The sequence below is a fragment of the Mus caroli genome, chromosome 6, assembly GCF_900094665.2.
Source record: "Mus caroli chromosome 6, CAROLI_EIJ_v1.1, whole genome shotgun sequence".
Taxonomy (NCBI): Eukaryota; Metazoa; Chordata; class Mammalia; order Rodentia; family Muridae; genus Mus; species Mus caroli.
Window position 1 is genome coordinate 147,225,680 of NC_034575.1, and position 25,364 is coordinate 147,251,043.

At 33.7% G+C, this 25,364-nt stretch overlaps 1 protein-coding gene across 4 annotated transcripts in view; it reads left to right on the top strand.

The window, feature by feature from the left end:
- The window catches only part of Bicd1 (BICD cargo adaptor 1), a 122,698-nt gene extending 100,071 nt beyond the window's left edge, over nucleotides 1-22,627 (top strand). For 2 of the 4 annotated variants that reach the window (XM_021165153.2, XM_021165150.2), the window contains 2 exons: nucleotides 11,938-12,013; nucleotides 18,230-22,627. In XM_021165153.2, coding sequence (XP_021020812.1) covers nucleotides 11,938-12,013; nucleotides 18,230-18,317 — 164 coding nt within the window. In that variant the 3' untranslated portion in view covers nucleotides 18,318-22,627. Of the gene's footprint in view, nucleotides 1-11,927; nucleotides 12,014-18,229 lie in introns of all 4 variants that reach the window. The other 2 variants (XM_029478583.1, XM_021165151.2) reach the window with 2 other exon arrangements.
- Nucleotides 22,628-25,364: the final 2,737 nt, after the last annotated feature.

A 25,364-nucleotide genomic window follows, 5' to 3' on the forward strand; every position in this document is an offset into this window, starting at 1 on the left:
TGACTTAGTCACCTATTACAAATTTTTTTTTTTTTGGATTTTTTGGATTTTTGGATTTTTTGGCTTTTTTCGAGATAGGGTTTCTCTGTGTAGCCCTGGCTGTCCTGGAACTCACTCTGTAGACCAGGCTGGCCTCGAACTCAGAAATCCGCTTGTCTCTGCCTCCTGAGTGCTGGGATTAAAGGTGTGCGCCACCACGCCCATCAAATTGTATTTCTAATCAACTAAAAAAGATTCATTGTGTAATGTAGTCATTAAAGGGCTTTGTAGCACTCCTTCAACTCGGCGGGTTTCCTCTAGTATAACTGTATGTTCCTCTTCCACATACTTTCTCTTTAATCATCTATTAACCTTGTTAAGATTTTTGTGGTTTATGTTAAGACTAAAAGGTATGAGATGAAGAAGAAAAGCACAATTCAAATGGTTGATTTTATTCCTTTATTTGCTGGCTTTAAAAATTCTTAAGTTGGGCTTGGGAAATTGCTCAGTTGACAAAGTCTCTGCCAGGCAAGATTGAGGATCTGATTTGGGTTCACAGATCAGGGCAAGGTTATGTATGACTTTAATCTCAGCTTTGGGAGGGGAGAGGAATAGACACAGGTAAATAAATCCCTAGTACTGATTGGTCACACAGCCTAGCCAAATCAATAAGCTTCAAATTCAGTGAGAGAAACTACCCCCTCAACCGCTACAAAAGTATAAAGTCATAAAGATATGGAATAGTCATGTTATTCATTGTCTCTTGGTAATCACCTTTTAGCTAAAAATAAGGTCAGTGGTACACACTTAGATTTCTAATGTAAGGATTTTGTAAAAAGTCCCAAAAATTCATTTGTCTTGCCTTTAGTCACTACCAGAGCCCAGACATTTTCTCATTTATTTTTTAAATTTAGATTATGTATATCCCTTTAGTAATGCAATCAACAAACTAGGATCACCTGTCTGTGGGCTGCCTCTAGAATTGCCCTCATGTGATCACCTCAGTTAGTAAATATTCTTTTTAAAATCTGCTAGATTCTCTGTTACTCTTAAACAGTTATTTAATTTTTCATTTAAATATTTATATAAAATATGTACATATATTTTGTAGGAGAATGACTTAGAAATGACTGTCATCTTAACTGGATTTGTTTTTAGTGAATGTAAAAATTGAAGGAGCTTTGTTAGCTTTTTTTTAGCTGAAAAGGGCATGCTTTCCTCATGCTAAGAACTTGTTTACTGTTCTATTGCCCACATCTTCCAGTTTTTAAATTCTAAACTGCTCCCCAGTTTTTAATCACATTTAAAAATTAAAATTTTGTCTTACTACTAATACAAACACAGTCTCTGACCAGTTTGGTCATGAAGATTGGAATTAGAATAAGAACATGTACCATCTTTGTCTGGTCCTTGGTACATGTATCCTAGTGAGTACACTGTTTAGTTCATCTTAAATACTTGGTTTTGGCAGTCCAAGCAGTCTGTTCTTTACTTCATTTCATAAGATACTTTGGAAAACAGTATAGTCCTTTAGTCTGAGTAGGTACTTATGGAATAAGCCATACATAATGACATTAGAATCAGTTAAACATGATTTTTTTCTCTTTTTATGCACTACTTGACATCCAAAGCAAAAAGAGGTAAGTTGGTTATAAACATCTAGGTGAACCATATTTTCCATAATAGATTTATTCTTGACTAGCTTTGCTTGAACTAAATTTCCATAAATCAAATACTTTTACATCAAGAAGCTTATCATTGTAAATTCCTTTAAAAATTTGTAAGTACCTTCTGTAAAATTGTATTTTTAAAAATACTATTTAAACATATTGCTTTTCCTGTAAATTCTGATCTAATTTAATCTTAGGACATTTGGAAACACTTCATTTAGTTTGGATTAGTGTTTGCCTGATAATGTGTATTGCACATTATATGAACTCCTTTCTTAATATAAGAAAAAGAAAAACACAGAACAAAAGAACACCACAACAAACCAAACCAAGAAACAACCGATACTGGGAAAGTCTTTAATTTTGAGATACATTGATTTGCTGAAGAGGACGTCCAATCTTCTCAGAATATTCTCCAGTGTGATTTTTCTGCAGTGATTTAAAATGAAAATTATGAAATAAAATCAAACACATTTTATTGAGTGGTATCTCATAGATTTTTCTTGACTGATATATATCTTTATAACTGAACTTTTTAGTGAAGTCCCATAATTTGTTTAACTTATTTCTCCTGTGTCTTTGTTGATTAATTAGGACATGAAAAGATGATCTGGATTTGATGCATGCGTCTTAACTTTGCCTACCAAGGATTAACTGCCTTAGTATCTTGAGTTAACTGTACCAAGTTGCATTGCTCTTGAGAAGGTTATTTCTAAACAAAGGGTCATATTTGAAAAGGTGTTTGATTGGTATGAGAATCTGGCAACACAGTATACTTTTACCTCTTGGTGCCACTGTAAATAATTATTCTCTATCCCTTTATCATCCATTTCTGTCATGCTCATTATTTATTCCTAAATTGTCCAGAAGCAAAAAGGTGCAATTTATATATTTCCCTTTGTAAGATTTGTATAAAATGAATTTTTCTATAAACATTGTTTTGTTTTATTGACTAGCCATATGATATCATGATATCATATGGCAAGTTAAATAAGTTTTTTTCTAATTTGTAAACAGAAAAATGTTTTTCTCTGCTTAGCAAATAGTTTTAATACTTTTCAGAGTGCATTAAACCTATATGCTATTGTCAGTTAGGAAAGGTAGAACCAAATGCCTTTTAAAGGTTTGTTATTTTTGCCTGAATTATATTAATATTTTTTGATATTTCAACAAGTCTGTAGTTTTGTTCCCTGAAGAATTTTAATGCATAAAGACTATTTCAAACTATCAAGGATAGAAAGATTTAATGGAGTTTGCTGTGTTGAACACTGAGTGTCTGGTGATATAAATTAGCAGATTATACCCCAGAGAAGTTGGAAATGATGCTATCATTTTATCAGTGGTTGCTTTCAGAGAAACTAAAGTGTTTCTAGGACATGTGATACAATTGGCAAAAAGGGATGAGATAGCCAACTCGATGTGTTTGATTATAAATGAAAGTTGAATTGTGACCAACCAAATGTTGGTCACAGCTACCTATTTTTATTAGTGTCAATGTCTCATTCCACTCATTACTGGAATTTTGAAAATATCTTACTGACTACAATTAGTATTTATGTGTTTCTATCATGTCCTTTTATTTTTCTTTCTATAGTATTTCTATTTCAAGTTTTTCTCATGTTTTCCTGTTATTTCAGTTGATGTACTTGGGAGTCCTTAAGTCTACTTAAGAAGTGTACTTGACATTTCTTTCTGTTAGTTCATGAATACACTATTAATAACTTGTAGATTTAGTGAGGAATAATTTAGTATTGTTATTGATATATTTTAAATGATAATTTAAATTTTATTTTTCTGATTTAAAGCCTCCAATTATCAAAAAATAATATTACTATATTAACTTTCATATTTGTATTAGACATCATTCCCCTTTTCTTATTCTTTTGTTAGAAACATTTTGATCACAGAAATGCTTGATTCACAAACTTCCTTCCTCAAACGAATCTGTTAAACATTTACAAAATATACATAGAGAAAAAAATTCACAAATCCATTAAGGGAAGTGGAATCAGTACATTAGCAAATATTTTTGCACCACATTGAAAATTCCCTACACAAACTACTGTGAGGAAATAAGTAGCCTTAATAGACATTCTTCAAGCAAAGTTGCCAACAAAGGCCGATGGAGGTGAGTTTTGACAAAGCTTAAAGAAGTTAGGCATTTTCTTCTGGGATGATGGGTAATACTGCCCAGACTAGATAGCTCTGAAAGAGAAAGAACATGTCAAATAAACATACAGATAGGAGCAAAGGCTTTTGGAAACCAATTCTGTATATTGTTTATTTTGACCTTTCTTACTTCACTCCAGCTAGTCCCTTTACTTACTTCTTGAAGTAAAAAAAAATCATTCGTAACCAGACCTTCCTTTCCTTTGTCCTGTTGTCTAATCAGTGGACTCTGGGCTGCATGTTTTCACAAAAATTCTCTCACCTGATCTTCATGGAAATCCTGCAAGACTTGATTAATTGATTAATGTCAACACTTATTGAGTAAGTGAGGGTTAAAATTACTTCTTTTGTCAGCTGGGCAGTGGTGACGCTTGCCTTTAATCCCAGCACTTGGGAGGCAAAGGCAGGTGGATTTCTGAGTTTGAGGCCAGCATGGTCTACAGAGTGAGTTCCAGGACAGAGAAACCCTGTCTCAAAAAACAAACAAACAAAAAAATTACTTCTTTTGCCACTTAGTTACTGTTCCACAAAGCAGGAAGCCAAACACAAAGTCTTTTGAAGTGTGTGACTCTGTGGTAGAGTCCAGGCGTAACGTTTTTGAGGACTAAACATACCAGAGATAAATCCATACTGTATTAGTTACTTTTATGTTGCTATGATACAATCTCATGACAAAAAGAAATATATAGAAGAGTTTATTTTGGTGTACAATTACAAAGGGAGAGTCTATGATGATAAGAAAGGCATGGCAGCAGGTGGTTGGGTCAGGAAGTTTGCTGACAACATTTCAGTACAACACATGAAGCAGAGAAAGCCAACAGGAAGTTTCATTAAGCTATAAAGTCTTCCCACAACAATGTAGTTCCTAAAACTTCCCAAACAGCACTAAAAATGGAGGACCAAGGGTTTAAATATATAAGCTTATGGAGACTTTGTCCCCCAAGCCACAACAAATGCTTATTTCTTTCTGGTAGACTCTGAATACCAGTCTGAAAAGGAGAGTTGAGCAGCATAAGATAGAGAAGGCAGTAGAAAGATGTCAGGAGCCATCATAGGACAAGCTAATAACTAGCAAGTGATCTTCCTGAAGTGACTTCACTTTGTTTTATATCTACGATGAAGCTCTGACAGTCAAGGCCCAAGAGAAAATCATTTTAGGAAAGATCCTGCTATTAATATGCCTTTCCTTTATTATTAAACATACATAACAATCACTAGGTTCCTTTTGAGCACATCTCTACAGATCTACAAAAATGTTTTGTCTTGTAGTGATACTATGTAGATAAATAGAAGACGTCTTTATTCTTAATGATGATCCTATAAGAATTTCTAAAGTTAAATTAGTGATTAATAAGCTCTTTTATAGTGGGACTGCTATTAGATCCTTCTCTGCTAGTCAAAACTGCAATGAGAACTGTCAGTCTCCCAGGTGTCACCAGTTAATTGCCTCTTAGGTACTAACCAGACTTTCTACTACTCAGAGTACCTTCCAAGAGGTTGTAAAACAATTAACCAAAGGTCATAAAAAAGGGAACTAATGATTTATTGTAGGTGCTAGGACAGAAGATAAAATGTTGACTGGGTTTATCTATACAAACCTTTACTAGTATCTTAGTTATGGTTAACTTTCAATGAACCTGTGGAGCTGTGGCAGGTGATAGATGTTTAGTCAGTTAATTACTCCTAATGGATATGCATTTAACATTCTCTATTGTAAACTTCTATTTCAATTTATGATTTTATTTTATGTGTGAACTTGTGATGAACTTTTTAACATGTGATCATGTATTCTGAAAGATGTATAAGTGCTGAGAACAAAAGAGTCAGAACTGAGCTGAGGAGAACTTTTTTGTACAGAACACTTCTTAGACAAAGAGGAGAAGCAAGAAAAGAACTTTTTCCTTGCCCCACTTAGAATCTTTCCACTTTCCCCTTTTCTTAGGTAGCTTTCATAGGAAACTTTTTACAACCTAGTAATAAACTCTATAATCATTTTTCAAAGTGTCTTTTTTTTTTTTCTTCCTGTGACTTCTACTGAAAGCTACAGCTGTGTAGTTCCTGGTGAAATAGAACAAAGGCCACATTACTTAATCCCCTGTTGTTAGGCTAAAGGAGTCAATTGCCTAAACCAGCAGGTTTTACCCTCAGAAAGAGCAAGAAAGTTTTTAGGACCTTTTAGAAGTTATCATCAGCATTTCAGTATAGTTAGAGAGTTAGAATGTCTGGAGACCCTCAGACTTTCAAGCCACAGAAGAGTCCTACTCTGTGCCCAGCCTCTACCCTTTCCAGGCTAGGAAGCTCCTGCACGAAAGAATGCCAGGAAATGGTGACAGAAGCTTTACTGGGTAGAGGCAGGAAATACCTTGTGGAATGCTCATCACCTATCATGATAGGTCTACATTATCTTCCTCAAGTACCTGAGTGTGTCTCTACTACGTGAAGAGTGTTTTTGTGTTATTATCCACAAACAGCAAACTCCTGTGTTTGTAAGCAGTGGTTGTAATGATTCTTTTTTTTTTATCTTCACACACAGTGCATAGAAGTTTATACTTTTCTAATAATGTAATTACCCAGATTTTATACTCTATCATCAGTTTAGTTGTCCCTAATAACACTGATTTGGTAGATGTTTTTTTTGTTTGATTGTTTTTAGAGACAGGGTTTCTCTGTGTAGCTCTGGCTGTCCTGGAACTCACTTTGTAGACCAGGCTGGCCTTGAACTCAGAAATCCACCTGCCTCTGCCTCCCAAGTGCTGGAATTAAAGGCGTGCACCACCACGCCTAACAGATTTGGTAGATTTTGCTTCTAATATACATACATGCATACATGCATACATATATACATGTATATATAAAACAACATATATAAAATATATTGCTAAAAAACAAGTGTGGATTTTCATTTATAATTTGTTGTGTCCCCTTATATATATTGTTGGGATTTGAGTTTTCTTTGAGTCTTCTTAAAATGTATTTATTTATTTCTATGCTTGAACAACTTTAAAGGTGAAGAAATGTAAGAGTTATGATTATATTGGATACATATTATGGATTATATTGGACTGATGATGGTAGAAAGTTGGTGTTACCATTGCATCTACTTTAGAACACATTTTCATTTTCTTGGACTGTGGTTACAAAATACCACAGACCAAGCAACTTAAACAAAAAATTTTGTTTATTTGTTTGTTTATCTATTTTCCCACATTAAAATCTTAAATTCAAGGTCAAGGTGCCTACAGGAGGACTCCTTGCTTTCAGGTAGCCACACTCTTACTGCATCCTTGTTTGGTCCTTCCTCTGAGTTATATACATTTTTGTGTCTCTCTGATGTCTTCTCAGCACAAGGATATGCATCAGATGGAGTAGGACCAAACTCCATAACATCATTTTAACTTAATCACCTCTCTGAAGGTCTCATCTCCAATTACAATCCTATTCAGAGGTCCTGGGTTGAGAATTTAACTTTGAAAGGATACAATTCAGGAAGCTATCATACTCCATGGGGCATTATACTAAAAGAACATATGAAGACAGTCAGTAACTTGGGCCAATGGGACCACAGAACAAGTTACTGTCTTGAAAGGAGTGAGAAGAGCAGTGAAGGGAAGGGTACTTATCTTTTTCTTTTTAATTTCATTGCTGAAGGAAAGATACTAAAAAGTCATGCAACATAAATGAAGAGGTGCCAGGGGAAAAAGAGAATATGAAAGCAATAGGATAGATACTTAAATGTGTCAGAGAATGTGGAAATAAAATTCTTATACAGAAGAAAGAAAAGATTTTCTAAACTTGAGCCTCAAATTCAAGCCTGATCTTTGACAAATTTCAGGAAATGGATGCATTCATCTGCTTGATATACAGTGGTGGCAGCTAAAAGCCAGTTCATTAAAAATGCCTTCTGTTAGACTAAACTTCTTTTTCATACATAAAGCCAGGGTAAGTGCTATGTCTGAATCTTGACAAACAACCAGCTGTTTAAAATTTTTTAAGGCAAATAGAGAATTAGTTATACAATTTTTTACATTCATAACTGGTTAAAAAAATTGAAAATCATCCATTAAGATTTATGAAATAGCCTTGTTGTTACCAGTCTAAAATGAAGATATCAAAGTAAAATTGCCATATTTTTTAACTGATGTATAAAAATAGGAGAGAGGCTTACATATTAAATGAGTAGAATTCAAAAGATACATTAAGTAGAAAAAGGCTAAAAATGCATCAGGGATAAACATATAATGTTTAAAAAGTAGAAGTCAGAGTTGCAACTCAGTGGTAGAATGAATGCTTAGCACGCACAAGGCCCTAGGTTCAATTCCCAAAGCACAAATTATATAAACTATTTCATTAGAATTATAAACATATTAATAATGGCTATATATGTATATGATAAGTATGCCCATATTTTATTGGCATTTAAACATATATCCATAAGCACAGGGTAGAAGAAACATGACTTGTTATCACCACCTATAAACAAAGAAAGATTGGCATAAAATAGCAGTGAAATGTGGTTTCCTTTAAATGTCATACAGATTATATTTTCATAGAATTTTGATGATTTTGATGAGGCAGGTCTTCTGAGCTACTCTTCTATAGTCATGCCAGACTACATATGATTTCATTGTCACACACCTCAGGGTTAAAAAGATGTCCCTGGACTATGTTCTCCAGGGTAAGGGAGCTACGTGATAGGAGAATGAGAGAAGTTGCCACCATGTCTCATAAGAAGAGTTTGGATTATTTGGCATTAAGGAAACTCAGAGGTCCAGATGGTTATTATGGACATTTGAGTAGTACTGGATATAGCTTATGGTGCTAAGAGAAGGAGATATGTATGAAAGATACATTTCCACTAAGAACCATGGCTGGATTAGATCTTCCACCTTGGAAATAGGCTTTAATAAGTAATGCTATATGAGACTTGTGTGACACTGTTCTTTTTACAGAGTATGTGGTAATCAAGGAAACCTCTCCTAGAGCCTCATCCTGGCAGGCTGTATACTCCACAGCTCAGATTGTACTCATATTCTAAATGATATCCATAGTGTCTTGTGGGATGATGGAAGAGCCAAAACCTAATGTTCAAACTCATTCCATTCAGGTTACTCTCACTGTTCTCAAGCAGCCATTACTCGGTTTCTGGACTTCCAAAGGCATTGGTCTTTAGGAAATTAATGAATTTTCTAAATTGCATCAAAAAGGTTAAAAGTAGTAATAACCTGAAAGAAAACTTTAAAGCAAGACCTCTTCTTTTCTTTCAGGGAAATATATTGTTTCCAGCCACCAAAACCAACCAACCAACCAATCAAAAAACTAACTAAACCAAAACCAAAACCAACAAAACCACAAAACATTATTCCTGTTCTTGGATGCTATATCTTATTCTGTGCTTTTGATGTATTTGATTCTCTTCAAATCAGTGTCTCAACTGTATAGTGATATTCCCTCACTATATAACCTTGATACTTTTGGAGGTAACTGATAGAACTTTAAGTAGCCAGAAAATACAGTGCCCAACACATGGTAAGCAAGAAATGAGTTTCAGATGCAGTCACTTCTTCCTCATCATCACCATCTCCATGGCATGTTAGTGTTAAGTGCTCACTGAATATGTTTGTCTTTCTCAATAAAGCAGATATGTTATCTTTGTATTTTTGTCCCCACTGTCTCCAACATAAAGTTAGTAATTTGATTATTGAATAGTTGAAACTATCTTAATTAGTAAATCACAGTATCAACTGCCACATAATTGTGTCTTTCATGCTTTAAAAATAATAAGATTCTGCTACAGTTGCCTCGAGAGTCTGTCTGACCTAGAAGATCATAGTCAGAGCTGAAAGATCAGGAACTGAAATCTGAGAAAGATCTTTTCTATCTCCCAGAACACCTGCTTTACCTTGCAGAGTGTATGTTAAAATATTGTGGTTCAGTTTAGCGTAAAGTGGGCATAACTAAAGGTGTGTGGACCCAAGAGGAGAGATTTTAGAGACAATGGAGTCAGAACAATGTAGCTTTTAAAGTTTTATTCACATCAATAAATGGTGTTTTGTGCATTTGGATTCTGCTTTTTTCTCTTAAGAACAGCACTTAGAGGCTGGGCATGATGGTGAATGCCTTTAATCCCAGCACTTGGGAGGCAGAGGCAGGCAGATTTCTGAGTTCGAGGCCAGCCTGGTCTACAAAGTGAGTTCCAGAAACCCTGTCTCGAAAACAAACAAACAAACAAAAAACAGCACTTAGTTAAATATTTATAAATGTAAAATATTAACAATAACAAGAGGTGGTTTCTATATTTTTTATTTACTTATTATTATTTTAAACAGTCTTATTATACAGTTTTGGCTGGCTTGGAACTCACTATGTAAAACAGGATGGCCTTGAAGCCAAAAGATCTGTCTTATTTTGCCTCCCAAGTACTGGGATTAGACATATACCACCATGCTCAGCAAAGTGATTTCTTTTCAAAAGAGAATATAGGACTGGAGAGATGTCTCAGTGATTTCTTAATTTGTTGCTCTTAGAGAAGACCTAAATCACTTCTACTTACATGGTTCACAACTGCCTGTAACTGTAGTTCCAGGGGGATCTGATACCCTCTTCTGACCTCTGTGGGTACCAAGCACGCACATGATACACATACTATATGTACATGTAGGCAAATACTCATATACATAAAATAAAAACAAATCAACCTTTAAAAAGGTAAGAGAACATAATGTTCACTATAAATGTAAAGAGCTACCAATTCACACAGCTTATTAAGGGAGTGCTTTGTGGTCTTGATCATCTGCTTCCTAATTATTATCAGAAGGAGTATTTTCAATGTATGATAAGCCATGACTGCATTGGCAGAGAAATTATTTCTGGCATACAGAAGATTTGAAAAATAATAATTTTGATACTCCAATTGAGTTTAAGGATTGCTATTCAACAAAGGCTAACTCTGCTTTGGAAATGTTTCATTTATCCCTTACTGACAAACATAAAGATTACAGAGTACATGTCCAGGCCATTTTTCCTCCCACTGTACTTAAAGAAGGGCAGCATGGACCTGGTTAACTTAAAATTTGCCTATCTGGTGGCTCAATTAAAATTCAGTAGCTTTCTAAATTTGTCAATAGAGTTTTAACTCAAGCCTGTAAATCTAGAATTTGAGATGACATGGCTTTATATTTTCACATATCTAAACTGTTCACCAAAGAAAATGCTTTAAGAGTAACTTTCAAGTCAACTCTTATTTTTACTTTTTTTTAAAGATTTTTTTGCAAAAATATTATGTATGCATTTCCAAATAGCCTCTTGCATGTTTTTAATATTATGAACCCAGTGCCAGAGAGCAGACTGATTTCTGATGGTTTATATACCTATTTTCTTGGAATTGTTGATTAACATAATAACAAGTTATAAAATTTATTTAATCTAATGTGAGTTATAGTATCTGATTTTAAAGTAATAAAAACAAAACAAAGAGCACCATTAATAAGGCTGGTTTCCTTCATCAGTCCTGTTTATTAAAATTTTATTATATAATGAATCATCTAAGATTTCTGCTAGCAATTCTTTTCAACACATACAATCAATTTCCAGAAAACTGTAAATATAATTTTCTTGTTTAATATCTTGTTAATAAAATATTATTTGGCTTTCTCAAAATATCTATGAGTTTAACAATATTACTATATGCTCTGACAATAAAATCTATTTCCTGAATATATTTCATTTTAGAACAGCATATCTGTTTGTTAATTAAATAATCAGCATTATGTTCAAGTTCAGAAATTAGAATTTTTAATATTAATAGATTCTGATTTTAGAGGAATCAAAACACCAAATATGAATGGCCATAGGACATAATGTACTATTAAAATCTTGCTACTAATTTTATGTCATTAGTTTTTTTCTAAGACATTAATTAAAAATTCAATCTTTTCTATTGGCATTAGTCAAGGAAAAAAAAACACACCCAAGAAAGAAAGAAAAACAACACACTTAATCTAGATGTTTCTAAGTAAATGTTCCATTCCTCACTAAATCTCAGGCAGCTGATTTAGTTACTGTTGCTAACACCGTTGTGTCATCTCTTTGTATACATGTCTAATTTATTAGTTTCTTGTAGATTGTCAGCAGCCTGCTGCCTCCGTACCGCCACAGTGCTCACAACTAGCTGGGAGGCAAGACTACCCAACGGTCAGGTAAATTCACAGGTCCTTCCTTCTCCCACCAGATGCATGTCAGCTCCCCTTCCCAAGACCATAACTACCTATGCATCTTTATGTTATTGCATGTTTTTCATGAATTGGCTACATGACTTCACCCTTATTCATATTTCCAATGAGCATGCACAGGAGTTAGTGCTATGTCATCAACCACTAGTTGATAGAATAGAGGCTGGTTCATTTCCCCTTTGTGAGAAAATATTTGAGTTATTCCAGTGTTTCATTGCCTCCAATCTTAAACATGTAATTGTTAAGTTATTTGACCTACTTTTCTTTTACCTTTTTGTCCTTCAAATACATTTCTCAGGTAAACAAACAGGGAAAATATATGAAATTGTATATAAAACTTATCTGATGTCCATTCTAGGACAGTTTTAATGGTTTCCATTTTCTGTTTACTCAGTCCCATTGTTAAAACTGAATTGAAAAGCCATTTGTGATAGTACATACCTGTAATCCAAGCAGTTTAGAGGCTATGGTAAGAGGTGGAGTTTGAATCAGAATGAGGTATATAGTGAGTTCAAGGCCAGCTTTTGATACAGAATAGCTGTCTTCAAAATCTATAAAAGAAAAAGAGGAAAGGAGGAAAATGGAGAGAAAAACTCAAATCTGAATTCCCAAAAGAATATTTGCAGTGATTATTTTCCCTTTATCTGAAATGAAGTGTTTTAAAGGCATGTTTAAAACATCCTTGAGCCAGGCAGTGGTGGCACATGCCATTAATCCCAGCACTTGGGAGGCAGAGGCAAGCAGATTTCTGAGTTCGACGCCAGCCTGGTCTACAGAGTGAGTTCCAGGACAGCCAGGGCTATACAGAGAAACCCTGACTCAACAAAACAAAACAAAACAAAACAAACAAACAAACAGGAAAAAAAACTTGCTTGAGTTCCTAGGCACTGAGAGGAGAGTTTGCTGACAGTTCATATTTGATTTTTAAGCTGTCCAAAACAGTTACTAGTTCCCTCCATCCTAAGTGACTACCCACAGCCTAGAATCATCCCATCAGAACTTTCTCATCTCCACAGTGTCTTTCATCCTCATTTACTTGGTTTCTGTTGGTACCAAGCCTCTGGAGTCTGGATATGATCTTTAGAGTCTACTTACTAATATACATTAATGTATCTTTTGTTCTCCTACCAGAGGAGGGCTTGTATCAAGCAAGGACCAGCTCAAACATGATTCCATGTGTGTGTCTAAGATGAGTAGCTGTTAGTTGCAGACTATATATATTCATGCCTTTGCTGGATAATCACCAATACAGAAGCAATATATCCAAAGCTAGTATGTTATGTGGTCTATTGCCTAAGTAAGTAGAACACTGCCTCCAGTGTTGTAGACTGAACCTGTGCTCTCTCATATGTTAGGTCAAAGGGTCTACTACTGAGCTGCATTCCCAGCCCTCAAAGTACATTGATAAATAGTCACTAGACAGTGTCTTCTGATTAATGTCTCTTAGAAAGCTGATCAATACCACTTCAAGTAAGAGGATATTTATCTCAGAACTATTTTCTTTTCTTTTTTTAGATTTATTGACTTTATTTTTTATGTGTATTCTGTTTGTTTATATTTATGTATACCACATGTATGCTTGGTACTTGGGGAGGTCTGGAGAGGGCATTGGATCTCCTGGAAGCAGAGTTAGAATGGTTGTGAAGTACCATGTGGGTGCTGAGAATTGAACCTAGGTCCTCTGCAAGAATAACATATACTCTTAATTACTGAACCATCTCCCCAGCCCCTCAGAAATGTTCTTTACTAATGTATTGATGGAATTTATAGTAGTAGCCAGTTCTGGATAATTTCAATTATAAGTAACTGAATATTAGTATGAATACTCAAGTTGATCTGAGAGGGATTCTATAGTATAGTATAGTATAGTATAGTATAGTATAGTATAGTATAGTATAGTATAGTATAGTGTTTGGAGACCCGGAAACCTGTAGTCTAGATTCCACAAAGCAGCCTCCCTCAATTGGGGCACTAGGGTAGTGTCAATGCAGTACAGATGCTCCATCAATGCAGACTACATGTGTGAGTAAATGGGCTTTGGAGTCAGACTTCTAGCTTGTAATTCTACCTCTTACATTCCTACATGTGTCATCTTGGAAAACTGCTTCTGTTGGCAATGATGATGATGATGATTTACAAAATAAGGAAGAAAATGGACATTGGAGGAATTCAATGATGAAGGGCCTGACATGTCTGCCCTGTCTGCTGTTAGCACTAACACTTTGTACATTGCCATCCCTGACCAAAATTTTGTTTATTTTGTGACAAATCAATTTTTTTTGGACAGAGTTGTAATACTACTGCTTTAAGAATTTCCATGGGCTGGCGAGATGGCTCAGCAGATAAGAGCACTGACTGCTCTTTCAATGGTTCTGAGTTCAAATCCCAGCAACCACATGGTGGCTCACAACCATCCGTAATGAGATCTAACGCCCTCTTCTGGAATGTCTGAAGACAGCTACAGTGTACTTACATATAATAAATAAATAAATCTTAAAAAAAAAAAGAATTTCCATAAGGCAGTAGTGCAGATGTATTCCTTCTGTTCTAAGATTACTAAATTTAGGTGCTTCGTGTCTCCTTGGGGGGGGGGGTGATTTGTTGAAAAAAAAAACAATTTAGAGAATTACAGACACCCTAGTTTCTATCCAAGTAGACATAGCATATCCAAAGCAGACTTTTCTTTCTTTTTATAGTTCACTCAAAGAAATTATTAATGCATAGAGGTTTGAAAGGAGTCCTCTTCAGGGTGGCTTGGGTTCTGAATGGTTTCTGCTGTAAGAGGATCAGAGTCAGTTCTGCACTGCCCTCTTACTCCTTCTGGGCAAGAAGGGCAATATACAACCAACATTAGAACTCTTACTGGGTACCAGGCAAGGGTAAATTCTTCGCATGTGTTAGTCATTGTGATTCCTGTATAGGTTAAACAGCTATTATACTTTTCTAAAGGAGGAAGTCTAGGTTTAGGCATTCAAAACAACTGTCAGATGCCACATATTTTTTAATACAATTGAGCCAAGTGACCTAACACCTATTTCCTGTCCATTGTAGAGCATGGCTGCACCTCAGATAAGGAACCAGTCATTGTACCTACAGTTGGTAAAAGAAAGCCTGTTTAAGTTATGCTGACTCAGTTTCTTTCAATTGAAAAGTGAATACTCAGTGAAACATGAGAAAATTTTCTAGGAATGCTGAGTTCAGATCAGGTGTTCTCTGAGTTTCTCATTTTGAAAAAAAAAGTTTACTTCCCTCCTGTTTATATGTATATATTTATGCAATTTTTGTAACTTTTTTTAGTACCACAGATCAAATTCAGGGCTATACATATGTAATCTACTCACATAATTTTTAAGGTGTATAATTTCTTAATAGTGTTCTTACACTCAAAATGTAGAACTTTTCCACATATGGTTTTGTTTTTTGAAACATAGTCTTCCTATGTGGTTTAGGCTTATCATGAATTCCTTGAATTCTAGGCTTCAAGTGATCCTCCTGCCCCAACCATCCAAATAGCTTTAACTATAGGTGTATGCCACCATATCGAACATTTATGTACTTTGTTTTTTAGCATTGATTAGAATTTTTATTTGAATTATCATTCACAATCTATATAAGTAATATACAAGGTATGGAGATGGAAAACACCACAAAATAACATTGAAATATAAGGTAAGAGCACAGTATGTCATGTTTCAATAAATATAATTCAAAATTTTTGGACTTTTTGCAGGCTGATTCTATTCTAAGTTATTTAAATCTTTATATATAATGATGTAATGGAAATGATGTTGTAACCTTGGACATAATATATTAAATATATAAATTAAATATATAAAAATGTTTACTATTTATCACATCTGCACATCTGCTAAGTTGTGTTTACCAGGAAGAAGACAAAAAAAAAATAAGCGTTTTGAAGATTTACCAAACTTCCTGAAGATATGTCCAACTTAATACCTGAAAACCTCAGTAATGAAGTGTTAACCTCGGGGCTGGAGAGATGGCTCAGCAATTAAGAGCACTGACTGCTCTTCCAGAGGTCCTGAGTTCAAATTCCAGAAACAAAATAGTGGCTCACAACCATCTGTAATGGGATCTTATGCCCTCTTCTGGTGTGGCTGAAGACAGCAACAGTGTATTCCTATAAATAAAATAAGTAAATCTTAAAAAAGAAAGAACATGAAGTGTTAAGCTCACTGTTCCATCATCTTCCAGTGAAAAGTTAACATATTTGTGGTAAAAGCTGAATAATAAATCTTTTAAAGATATTTAGCACTCAAAATTGAAACTAAATTTATAAAATTTTCTAGTAAATAATATATCAAATGTTTATTTTAAAAATAATTCATTAACCTGTCAGTCAAGAATATGTTTCTTACAAGTTAGTATATAGACATAAAATATACATGACATTACTGCATTTTATGCAAACTTCAAATGCTAATACTATGGTTTAAAATATTCTTTCACTTTATAAGAAATTTGAAATAATGAAAATAATTTTATGTCATCATGAATGACCATCAAGATGTTGGGCCAGCTGAACTATAACCCTTGCTCAGGCTATTGCCATATTCCTCAGCTAGCCTTGCAAAAACACTCTAGGAAGAAGAGTACTGAATCGTACAAGGTCCTTCATGCATAACATGACTACCATAATACTTACTGCTTGCTATAACTTGCGCTGTGTTTTATGTTTAATTCCATAGAAAGAACTATTTTCTAACTTACAACAATTTACAGAAAGAAACACAAGGTCTGAGGAATGTCTTTCTAAATTATTGTTAACTTGTTATCTCCTTTATCATTGACTACTGGGAAGATCAAGTTTAACCTAACCCAATATTGTTTTTCTTTTATCATTAATTAGATAAATCATACACTATCTTCTTGTTCCTTGTTCTACCATTTCATATTTGCTACATTTTAACCATATAGGTTGGGCTTAGTCACAGAGTGCTTGCCCAAACTGTATGAAATCTTGGTTTCATTGCAAGCATCACCAAAAGGAAAAAAAATAGGAAAGATAATTCTTATCATTGATCATCCTCATCAATATAGAACAGCAGTTTCCTTTTAAACTAAATTTACAGTGGGTCAAAGAGTAGGAAAGGATGTAATGTCTAGCTAATTATTTACATAATTATGATTTTATACTAATGTTCAACAGATATATCTGATTGACAATTTCACTACCAAATCTTCAAAAGTATTTGTTTAATACAAATTTTAATTAACACATCCAAAACATTACCTTGAAATATTTAAATGAATAATATTATATTGTGTATATATACATATATATATAATAAGTTATATAAAATACTCCCTATAGAAATTAATTATATGATACTAAAATTCACAATATATGGGGAATTGCAATTTAAAAAATATTCTCACTGTGCCCTTTCCCTTTTGCTAGTCACATTTTAAAACATGTAAGCCCAGATATGTCTTATAATTTTACCCTAGGAAATCTAATTTTACTACTTTATTTGTCAATTATTCATCAATACATTGAATGACCAGGTTCATTACAATTTGAGGCTCTCAGATGTGGCCTATTGGTTAGAAAACAACATCATTCACTTAACAAAATGTCATAAAAATTATCAGTTCTTTTTTTTTTCACACCATCAAGCCAAAGTGGAGGACTCCTTAGAGCAAACTTGGCTTCACAAGCAAATGAACTATCTTCTTGAGTCTCTACTAGTAAACTCTAGTCTCGTCTAAACTCTGATGTCTTAGCCCATTGGCTAGCACATTACAAATGCAGACTCTAGAGTCCTTTCCTGGCCCTGCTAACTCAAAGTCTCCTTTACCAAGATCTTTGGGTGACTTGTACCCACTATAAAGTTTGATAAGGACTGATCTAATGACACTTTACTGCCAACTCAGAGATCTAGGAGTTGGAAACTGCAAAATCTGAATACTTGACTTGGGGACAAGTTCATGTATCTGTTCTCAACGTTTCTTTTTACTTTCTTACCCCTGCCCCCATGCTTTGCTTTTAAAACCTTCATTTTTACTTATTTATTTTTTTGGCATGCTTTGGTTTTAAACTATTTTCTTCACAAAATTTCTGTTCATGTGTTTAAAATGTATAGGACAATAATTTGACTGTCAGTGGACTTGGTTGTTTACCAGCTTGTTTTTACTAACGGCCTTCTCTCTCATTTTCAGTCCGGACATTGCCCTCAGTAAGGAACAGCCACATTCCAGCTCACAGTGTGCACCTCTTCATTGTCTCGCCAAGCCTCCTTACCCCTAGTCTTCATCTCTCATGGATGAATATCTGGACTGAAGGTTTTTTAGTCACAGTGAGGGCACTGCTTAAGATCTAGCGGGTGTTTTCTTCTTGGATGTTAGATGTACATGTGGATTCCAGTCCATCATTTTTGAAGAGTAAAGAGAGTTCAGAAGAATAAAATGATGCATAGACCTTCGTGTGATCAATTTCTGGTTTCTCTGAATCACAGATGACCTGCAATCAAATGGCAACAGTTCACTTGAAACTGAAATGAAACATGTATTTCAGATAGTTGGCTTCACCTCCATAGCATAAAAAAGAACCAAGACAATGTAAAATAGATATGCTGTAAAATCATCTTTCCCTATACTCCAAAGTCAGCTATAGATGATGATTCTAATAATTTTCATTGAAACTTACTTTATATTTTATTTTCTGTATGGTTTATGTTTATAAAGATTATTTCTGTAAGCAGAATTCATTTATTTTTAAAGAGTCATAGTTTACTTAGTTATTTAAAGTTTTAATTTAGTTTAAAATCTGAAACCAGACAGATTCTGGTCCTTTTTCTTGCAGAAAATTACAAATGAGGTGCATCAGAATGTTAACAATAACTGTTTTGCTGCTACATGAATATTCTTTATGCAGTTATTTTCTAATCAGTAACTCATTAATTGTCAGTTATTTTTTTAACTAGGTTTCTTCACTAAACATTTATTAAGTAAATCTAAGAAAGAGGCAAAGCTATGATTCATTGATTTAATCAAGTTTTGAGGGTATCTTTAATTTTTAAAAATTGCAGTTGAGTAGATAGATATATTGGTGCTGCTCCTGTGTGTGTGTGTGTGTGTGTGTGTGTGTGTGTGTGGTCGTATTAAAGAAGGACAAATTACTTGAAGGAAAGAAATGGTGTGCTTATTTAATGACCACAAATTTTTTAAACTTTTCCAAATTTAGGGTCTTACTATGGGTTTCCCACTAAAAGGGATCACAATAAATGCAAAAATATATACATATATAACTGTAAGGTAGCCTTGGATAGTTATTTTATGCAGAAAGTGTATGTTTTGTTGTTTGTTTTCTTTTTCCGCAATGAATCTTCCTTGCCAAAAAAAAAAAAAAAATAGATAGTAAACCTTAGCTCATTGTCTACTTTTAACAAACACTCAGGTGCCTACAGTCATATTATATTGAGATAAGACATGTTCCTACTTAATTTACAGATTCTGCTGGGTAATTTTATGACTTTATTTAAGGCAATAGAATTTCATAGAAAAATTTAGTTTTTGCATTATTGAGAAAACAAGGACAACAGCTGGTTGAGCTGTAAGGTCTAACTTGGATTCCTCAGTTCTCAAGTGCTGCCCACATAATTGCGCCTAACCCTGACTCCTTGTCTTTGTCAGGTAGCCTTAACTTACATAAAACCATAAAGGTTTTATTTTTTCATGTAACAGTATCTTTAACTTTTCTTCAAAACAGAACTAGTCCTCACTGTTAGCAAAAAGATGACTAGTGTTGTAGGACACCAACAATGGCGATTTTAGAGCTACCCATCTTGTGGAGGGAAAGATGTGCATGTTTATGGAGTGACCTAAGGTCAGCTGTCAGCCACAAAGCACATTACAGAAATATTTTTTGTTTGTTATGTTCCTGTTGAGTACCAGTCATAGTTACCAAAACAACCCAAAGATTTTGTGTTCTTTATCGGATTAATAATAGATCCTATGGAACTTCTCATCAATCAGAATCTCCACATAGTTGTCCCACCTGTATTACTTGGTTGTTCCTATACATTTTCCTCATTTATTGGTGTTAAGTCTACCTGGTGCCAATCTTAGTGAGACAGTACAGATTTTTGTCAGAGTTCAATTAAAGACAACTTCCTCTGTTCTTTCTTTTCTTTTCCCCCTTTGCTAAGCGTGATTCGAAACCCAAGAAGTGTCAGAATTACTAAGTTAATTTTGTACCTGAGGAAATTAGTACCTCAAAGCAAGTTGTGTCTTTGGGCTGGGAACTCAACAGTGGATCTCTTCTCTGTGTAACCACTGTTGACATAGCTGCATTGTGTTTGTGAATAGAGTTGACTTCTTCCAATATGAAATTTATCACTGTCTGTTATAAACTATTTTATTATAGTTGTTTATTTGAATATAGTGGAAATTTTTGTTTTGAAATATTAATTCTATAAAATATTAATTTTAACAACTTTAATAAGAAGATACAGAAATTTTGAAACAAATTTCTCATTTTCAGCACAAAAGTAGGTAGTTATTGCTAAGCAGTAAGAGACTATCATGTATTTATGTAGTAACATCATTTAGTGCAGTTTAAACTGAGCTGTATTTATTTTTATTTATTTACGGACCCTTTCAATGAATAAATGTAGAGTGCTGATAAAAATGAGTACCTGTAAAGATAATATCAGAATGTAAAAAGTGAAAACTGGTGAAACAAAAAACCCATGAATCTCAATAAGAGAATTGAAGGTGCATTTGATATTAAAATATAAAGTAAAGAAATTCTACAAATGCTAATTGTTGTAGACACTTTGAACGAAGGTGAGAGGTGATGTTTAAGATCAGTTATCAAAGTAACCAACTACTGTTATAAAATTTCATTACATTGTAGTGCGTGCATGTGTGTGTGTGTGCTCACGCACAACTACTGTTATACATTTCATTACATTGTAGTGTGTGTATGTGTGTGTGTACACGCGCGCACACACACACACACACTGTCCACAGCATGTGTGGGAAAGTCAGAGGAAAACCTACAGAAGTTGCTTCTCTCCCACAACTGTATGGATGGATCCCAGGGATTGAACTAAGATTATCAGGCCTAGTGGAAAACATCTTAACCTGCTGAGCCATCTTATTGGTTGCCACGGGTTTTTGTTTTTGTTTTTTGTTTTTTTAATGTAAGCACAATTACAAAGCTGAATAGATGAATTAGTATGCAAAAAATGCTTTTTCACTAAGGATTTTCATTAAAACATAATAGTAAAATAAAAAGAAGCAATAAATTGCTTTTGGCCTAAGTGCTTAGGAGCATGAACAAAACTTTGGATGTATAAACCTTTTGCATATCTAATTCTGGATTTAAAAGAAGGGGGAGGAGGAAAAATGAATTTTGAAAACTTCTAGAGAATATAAATCTATAAAGGAATGAAGAAAAGACTTATTTGGAAATTATACTTTATATTTGCCTAAAGGAGAAGAGGTACAATAATGAAATCCAACAAAAAGAACTTAACAAATGACAGAGAGTAGCTACAGAGCCTATATGACTAAATGAGAAGGGTTAATAGTACCTATAGGAAAGAGATATTTTAAAGTGGAAAATTAATCATTGGATAACTATAAAGATTTGTTTTTAAAAACTGAAATGATACTGGTAGTCTTGTGAGTATAGACAATTTACAATAATATATAATCCTAGGAGTCCACAATTCTATGATTCCTTTGTTTTAAAATTTAAAATATATTGAATTTTTACTGATTGGTCATAGAAAATTTTTACTTTTAAACTAGGATAACAATATTAATTTTCTAAGATATTTATTATTTTTAAGAGGATTTCTTTAAAGGTATCTGAAGTGTAGCAACTCCATTTAAAGAAGCTTCGGTGTCAGAGTCTAAAAAACAAATATACCCAAGAAAACTTCATAAATACAGTGTATGCAATCTCATAGAGGAGACAAATACTTTTTAAATTTTATTCACACACAAAGATCTTCTGTCCTTAACATTTGCTTTATCTATGCTGTAGAACATGTTCTTATACAGATAAGCCCTTCTCTATTAGGTAAGCATGAACAATTGGTCTACTAAACTAGTTAAGAATTTGGATGTTCCCTCATATACTATATTGAATGAAATCCTCTCCAGTAACCAAGCACAGGTTACAAATAATTATATGAATAAATCAAATATATTTTCTACTGTGATAAATGTCAACTTTTATTGTATAATTCAGACAAAAGATTTAATCTTTCTTACAAAGAAATCAGTGGGCAGGAGTAGGGAGTAACTCAGCCATGGGGTGTTTGCTGAACCTGTGTGAGAGGATAGCACCCACTGCACTGCAAAATAAACAACAAAACAAACACTGATATTTCCCTGAATAAAATCCTGTTCATTCAATCCAAGGATGTCACAAATGAATTAATATTGTACATATAATGAAATTTGTAAAACCCATAATGTTTAAAACTTTTGTTTTTAGTAAATCAGAGTGATTTAAATAATAGTGCATTAATGCTTCAAAATTTAAATAAATTTCAAATAAAGCAGAAAGCTACCGAAGTCATGCTAGTCAGCATGGCCAGTGCCAAGGTTGAAAAGTACTTACTTCAAAATCAGTGTCCTAGCTCCTGAGTTACCATATCTATTTTCTGTACTAATAACCCAAGATGAGTTTTTTGAAAATAAATTTATCTTTAAATGTTATTTTAACCACCATAGTCCCTAATATCTTGTAACCTGTTTTTATTTTAATACCCAAAAGATTTCAAATAAGATATCTTGTTTATTACTCAAGATATAAATTAATGAGATAATTAGTATTAAAATTTAAAATGTTCTTAAATTTGGGATTTTTCAGAAATGGCAATCTGTTTATGAGGAGCAAAATTAACCTTCATTAGTGTAAAGCAAGAGTATAAGACGTTTGCATGAAATATTTCATATTATGTAAGCTTTCCCATATCCATAACATTGACTCTATATAGAAATCTTACTTGCTGTATGATCTCGCCATTAGGAATGAAGGAGGCTGTTACATGCACTGGGTCTCCTTTCCATACTGAAGCGCATGGCTTTATTCCTCAAGTTTATTTTTACATCTCTCAGATGGAGTTATTTAATAATCTGCCACAATTGAACTGAAGCTTAAATGACCTGCTGATTCGGATAATTTCTTTAATTGCTCTACATTTGCTGAGAATTTATTTTTATTTTAACTTCTGTACATAATCAGTCTCTGCTCAATATACCTCTCTAATGAGACCGTTGAGAAGTAAATTTGATGCTTCTTAGTGTGGATGTATGCTTTTTTTTTTTCAAAAAAATAATTTTTTACATCTTATTTTATTTATTTATTGTTATTTTCTTAGACAGAGTTTCTCTGTATACTCCTGGCTGTCCTGAAACTCACTGTGTAGAACAGGCTGGCCTCAAACTTGCAGAGATCCACCTGCCTCTCCAAAAAAGTCTTTATCAGAGAACTATGAAGTTAAGGGAAATGATACTGTTGTGTTGACAAATCTTTATCTTGTAAAGGAGAAACAGAAGGAATCATTGGGTTCATAGCTATGACTATGTGTCATATCAGAGGAAATACTTTTTAATTTTCTTGCCACAAAACTTTTAAGCTCAATGGTTTGACTGTTAGAGTCAATTAACAATTTTTGAAAATATTTTATGACTTTTTTGTAATATATTCAGTGTCTTTATTTGCATGGCTATGCATATATGAAGATGAGATTCTGACGTTGTGCTTCTTTCCCATGTTAAAATTTGTGTTGTGTGTGGTCAAACCTAATTTTTACACTGTATGATTACCCTTGTAATGATTCAGTTATTCCAGCCTTTGTTATTATGCCTTCGGGGAGTAAACAATGTGAAGTGTTTCTATCTAATAATAACAATACCATGAAAACATGACTGAAAAACTAATTTAAGAAATGCCTTTCTTGCTAATTATTTTTGAAATCCAAACATCAGCGACATTATCAAAGACACATGCATTTAAGTACAAAAAGTTCTTATAAATTTATTGTTTGCTGTTCTTTTTACTTTTTTGTAGATAATCCCAAGTGAACTTCTCAAGGGAGAATCCTTATGTCATATGTTTGTTTCTGTGCACTCAATATTTGTGAAAGGCACCCCACTGCTAAGGAAATAACTAGATACTAATACTTATTATCTTGGTTAATCTTACCAATTGACCATACTGTATTGCAAAACTTTTTCCAGTAAATAAACTGATTATCTTTTGTTTATTTCATCAATGTTAAATTTTTATTAGTTTACAATTTTTCTGTTTGCCATTTTTATTTATACCTACAAGAAATAAAAAGTATAGGAATCACTATATGATTATATATTTTTATCCAATATAAGATCTTATTTGTCTTAACATTTCTGCATACTTTTGTGATGTGTATCAACTTCATTTTCCATTTTCCAAACTCATAATGTTTCCTTAAAGGGTATTTTGGCAGGAAAATGCACTTAGCTAAATTAAACTAGAAATGTATTAATACAGGAAACACTGTTTTAATGAAAGGAAAATGACACTTTATTATGGAGATGGTTCTTTTTTTCTTTTACATAGGAAAGAGCTAAGCCAGCAAACTCGAGGGAGGTCGCTTTTACTGGACCCTTCTACAATATAAATCATAGTAGACCAGCTTCTCTGGGGATCATCTGTTTTGATTCTGTTTTATTTTACAGTGGTGCAGGGTTAAGGAGGAAACAGGCAAGTATGGGTTTATGTGAAGTGCTAATGAACAAAAATGAAACCCTTATAACTGATCCAATTTATGGGCCTGGTTAAAGTTGCCTCTTCTTCTTTGGCACAGAAAACATTAAAAATAAAGTGTCTTAAAAATCATTCCCTTTTCTAAAAACTACTGTTTTTGTTGTTTTTGCTTTTGTTCTAGGAGGTTTGACCTACAAATCTATTTGATACTTGGCCTTTTCTTATACAGTAATACCAATAGTTTTTTACATTCCTAAAGCTTAAGAATTGACCAGCCTTCAGAAACATCAAAAAAGTCTCTTTTAATCCAGTTACATTGACACTTCTCTGACATAGTTACTGGAAATACGGAGACAGGAGGATGGGAAAGATCACTTGAGCTCACAAGTTAAGGCCAGGAAGATTTTGCCTCAAGAACAAAAAAAGAAGAAAAGAAAGGCTTTGCTGGTGGCCCAGCCCCCTACAGTCAAGTACTGAGGCAGGAAGAAGGCCAAAGGCTGATGACCTCTGACCTTTAACTCTCTCTTACTGTTCTGGAAGGCAGAAGCTAATGGCTTCTGGCAATTTAACTCTCTTCATATA